Source organism: Buceros rhinoceros, unplaced genomic scaffold, assembly GCF_000710305.1.
Source record: "Buceros rhinoceros silvestris isolate BGI_N320 unplaced genomic scaffold, ASM71030v1 scaffold20155, whole genome shotgun sequence".
NCBI classification, from domain to species: Eukaryota; Metazoa; Chordata; class Aves; order Bucerotiformes; family Bucerotidae; genus Buceros; species Buceros rhinoceros.
Window position 1 is genome coordinate 6,487 of NW_010412605.1, and position 4,581 is coordinate 11,067.

At 42.0% G+C, this 4,581-nt stretch overlaps 1 protein-coding gene across 1 annotated transcript in view; it reads right to left on the reverse strand.

Annotated features, from left to right (window-relative positions):
• Window positions 1-1,626: 1,626 nt before the first annotated feature.
• The window catches only part of AP2A2 (adaptor-related protein complex 2, alpha 2 subunit), a gene marked incomplete at its 5' end in the record, with an annotated part of 29,036 nt that continues 26,081 nt past the window's right edge, over window positions 1,627-4,581 (reverse strand). The window contains 5 exons of the mRNA XM_010136464.1: window positions 1,627-1,886; window positions 2,604-2,738; window positions 3,372-3,441; window positions 3,642-3,758; window positions 4,517-4,581. Of these exons, the coding sequence (XP_010134766.1) occupies window positions 1,809-1,886; window positions 2,604-2,738; window positions 3,372-3,441; window positions 3,642-3,758; window positions 4,517-4,581 (465 nt within the window). The remainder of the gene's footprint in view (window positions 1,887-2,603; window positions 2,739-3,371; window positions 3,442-3,641; window positions 3,759-4,516) is intronic.

A 4,581-nucleotide genomic window follows, 5' to 3' on the forward strand; every position in this document is an offset into this window, starting at 1 on the left:
ACGTTTGTGATCAGAGCCCCGATAAGCTACAATTGATCCAGGGAACCTCTGCAGAAAGACCAGGTCCACAGCCAAGTTCTCAGTTCTAACATCCACAGTTACCAGCCAGTTCTGGAAAATCAAATTAAGTATCTCCCAAAATCCACACACCTCAGCCAAATCTTGGTTCCTCATTTCCCACTTGCACTCCGGTACAATCACAAGCCTTCAACCAAACCAAATTACAATCACCCAATTCCATCGCTTAACTCAAAGCACTGAAGAAAAGAAGTAGTGCCCACTCAGACAGGCAGAACCCTGCCCACTCTGCACACTGGGCAGCACGACAGCAGCCTCATTTAAATGTATTTTCCATGTCACCACTGTCACTCCAAACCTTTATTTCATGGGCATACTTGGCTGAATGCATTGCGACACCAGTCCCAGGCTTCCTTTAAACAACCCTGAGGAAATCTTGATCCAAGGTTCACTTCTCAGTAGCTGACTCTGCTCACCATGACCTGCAGTACTCACTGACAACTGCCTGAGCTTCTAACTGCACCACCTCACCTGCTGCGTTTTAGCAGCCACTGCTGCACCTCAAGAATTGAAGAGTGTGAGCCAAAGCTGTGTCCACTAATTGTGCGGAGAGGCTGCAAATTTTGCTGATGTGGAACAAGTTACAATGGCTTTGGTTGTAAAAAATCACTACAAGAGCTGAACATTGTTGTGCCTTCTACTCTTGGTCTTGACCCAAGTCTTCTACACTGTGTTGGGTATTTTTACCACCTCTGACAGACAGGAAACTGGGTGTCTGTTACTCAGGCTCTCGAGTTTTAACACTACTGTGCACTGGTCAAAAGGTCTCGTTTAAAGGACATCTTCATCTAACAGAGTGCATGCCTCACAGCCCTTCAGGGGCCCATTTCTTGCCACTTCTTTTACACAACACCGGACTCTGCAGTTAGTTCTATCACATCATCAGGACTATTTCTTGCTAAGTCTGATGGGAGACAGAACAAACACAGAACAGAATATTTAACACCAGTCTGACTAACGACGAACAAGCCACCTACCAGAGCAGCTCACCTCATTACCTGAGATGAGCGGGAAGATTACAAATAGCTTCTGTGTCCAGTCCACTTCCCAAAGAGCAGAAAACATTAAAATGTGAAGGATTACAAGATTAATGCTTTAAGACTCTGGTCCCATGGCATTTTTCAAATACAAAGACTGGTGACACTCAACATAAACATTCACTTGAATCGGATTCACACGCATCTGGGAATCCGCCCTTCCATCCACGACAAGACTTGTGGCAATGTTCAACTTCACAAAATTTTGCCTCTACGCTAACATCTGGATTAACCTCACTGCGCAGCACTACAGTGGTTTCTTTCAGCTCAGGGCAGAGGGAGTACCTGTTAAAGGCACCAAGGTAGAACATTACTAGCCACGTCCAGTTGAAATCCGTGGTTACCACAGCTAAATTGATTTCCCTTTAGCAGATTTCAAAGCCTGACCTCTGCAAAAAAAAAAAACAAACAAAACAAAAAAACCCCAAAATAAAAAACCTAACCAAAACCACGGAGCACAAGACAGCCCTCCTACCTTTTGTGTCACACACTAAAAACCATTTTTAATGTGAAAAGTCACTTCCCTGTACTGTACATTTTATTGTCTTAATTTCAAACAAGGGTCACGTCCTGTTAAGGCAGGGAGCTGGTATTGGTTAACATTGCAGTACTCAGACAGTGATGTACAAGACATTTATTTGCAGTATGATGACAGTGATATAAATGGAAAAACCAAAACTGACATGGTTGATATTAAAACTGTTCTGACAGCAATTCACATAATCTCTGAGATACAGCTTCTTTACTTGTTCGTAGTGTGAGCCTATACATCTGAAAAAGAACAGAAAATATTATTTACCTTTTAAACACGGTTTGGCATTAAATGAACGCACAGTCAAAGCTTGTTTCATTAGGTGTGGTAGGACAGGGACCTCCAGGTAAAGCATTCAGAGACAGCCAGCCACAGCTTCTTCTAACCCTTCTCAAGAGTTACCATTGTTCCAGTGTTTTTAGTGATGTCCAAAATTTTTAAGAGGAGCACATGCTGTGGAAAAGTCTACAGACTCTCTACTCCCACTTCAGAAAACTGGAGAATTACCACCCAAACCTTATCTTTAGTCCTCAGTTAATCTTGATAGAGGTTCTGTCAAAGTTATTTGAGGAAAAACATTCTTAACATTGTGTTCACTTGCTTATGTTCTCTCTTTTGGCCAATCATTCTTTTACTCGTTTAAAATGGAAATTAAAACTTAATCTTGTCCAAGGTGTGCAAACCAGAAACATTACATGTTTCCAGTCTTTAGGAAGAGATGAGACTCCATGGACTGTCTGGAACACAACAATGATTTCTCCCAACAGGGAAGAGAACTGCTGTGAAGCAGCAGCTTACCAAACCAGGACAGGACCAGCTGCCACCGATCATTTCCCATTGGAGCCTGCAGTCATTATTAGCTACTGCAAATAAATCCCTTAAAGAGTTTCAGATACACACCAGTATTTTGCTCAAACAAGAACTTGTATTCAAGCTGTAGATACTTGAACAGATACCTGTGCCTGAAGATTGGGTTCAAGGCGCAGCAAACATCCAATCTGAGTAGTTTTCGTATGTATGATACCAGCACCAACAAAATTTGCAGGATTGGGATCTACCTCTTCAAGCAGGGCTGATCCAAAGCCAATTATCTACAAAAGAAACCCAAAAGATTTAGAAGTGGGGACAGCAGGACACCAACACCAATTTACCCAAGCAGAACTACCACTGACTAGCAAAACAAGTAGGAGACTAATTTTTGTTTGAAGTGTTCAAGACATTTAAGAATTACCCAATAGTCATTTTATTACAGCAAATTTTTGAAGTGACAGTGTGACCCAAGTATGAGGTACTCCTGAAAAAAGGTTGTTCTTTCAAACGACTGAGAATTAAGTTAGATTCAACATAAATGTCTCCTGTTTTTGATAGAGCCGTTCCTGTCCTACACCAGTCACTCCTATTTTACCCAAGGCAGCCAGTTCTACAAAAAGCTGCTTGTTTTCTTTTCCAAGTAGTAACTCTAGTGTAAATTAACACCAGGAGTATCTTCCAATTCAGATTTAAACACCAAACTGGTGTTTCCTTAAATAGCTTCAAGTTTCCAGCTGCTGTTGAGGACTCTAATTCGAGCCATGCTGAGAAACAGTCCATTCAATCCAGCGCTGCCAAGGCTCTATTACCCACTTTAACAGGAAGATCCAACTGCCATACAAACCCAGATGAACAAAGCTTGCTTATACCACTACCCTCAGACTACAAATAAAACCCACCACACTAGCACTCACCTTTGCTTTTGTGATCTCTGCATCCATTGGGTGTTTTGCTTTGAAGATATTCTGTACTTCTTGTTTCGGACTGCAAGACAAGGCAAGATGAACTCATGGTACAACACGTTATTACATACAGCATTGATTGACAGCAACTAATTCTTCTGGGAGTTTGTAACTCACAGGATTAAGTATGGGATGGGGCACTGCACCAGCTACATTCCCAGTACACCCTTTTTATTCCCTTGGCACACCACAAGACTCCCGAGCTCAAGCATAGACACTTACTTGCTCAGTTGCTTCCAGCGCTGAAAAAAGTCTTGAGAGGACATCTCTGTTGGCTGAAAAAATTTATTCAGTGTGATGGGTAATTTTACCGAAAGATTTTGAAATGTTCCGCCATATCTGCACATGGAATAGAAAGAACACAGTGTATGTAGCGCAGTGTCAGCAGAGGATCAACACCAGGAAGCAATTGCTTATGATTAAGATCTATCAACTGCAGATAACGGTATTGCTAAGATAGTTTTGATCCACTGTTAAATAGAATTACTTGCTCTGCTTAGATGGCACATGAAAGTGAATTGGCAGAACTTATAAGCAGCATCTCTCCGTTTCAACATGGGTTGTTAACCTCTAGATTACACCCAAAGCAGTGAAAAATATGTATTCCTCTGAAAACATACCACGAACAGCCAGTTTAGAATTAGAACAACAGAATGTAGCCCAGAAATCAGGACTTCCCAGAGGCTGATGCTGAGAGGACATAACCAGGCTCTGTTTCTGACTGCATGCACTGCCAGTCCAGCTCTCTGCAGAAACGTTCCTGTCTCCCCAAGGGAGAAGTTCCTGCCTATGATCCTGTCAAAATGTCTTAGGCAAACAGGAGGACTGCTGTTTAATGTCCATAGTGGAAAGAGAAGTCACGGAGACATTTTCAGTAGCTGCTGCTTGAAGAGTTGGGTTTTTTTAAACCACATTGTTCCAAGTGGATTCCCTACCTCCCCTAGTAGCTTCAAGCTTAGGTAGATCAATTTTTCAAGTCAAGTCGTCTACTCAAGACAGCTTTGTGCGTCCATATTCTACACTTCCGTCAGAGGACCAGGGCAAATTTAACAAATTTCATCTTATTAGTTCGCCCGCATTTGAACTCTGTATTTTACCTGAATTGAATGTTCAGGATTGGAGCTTCCATAAAGTCTGACACACATTCAATGTTCACAACCTG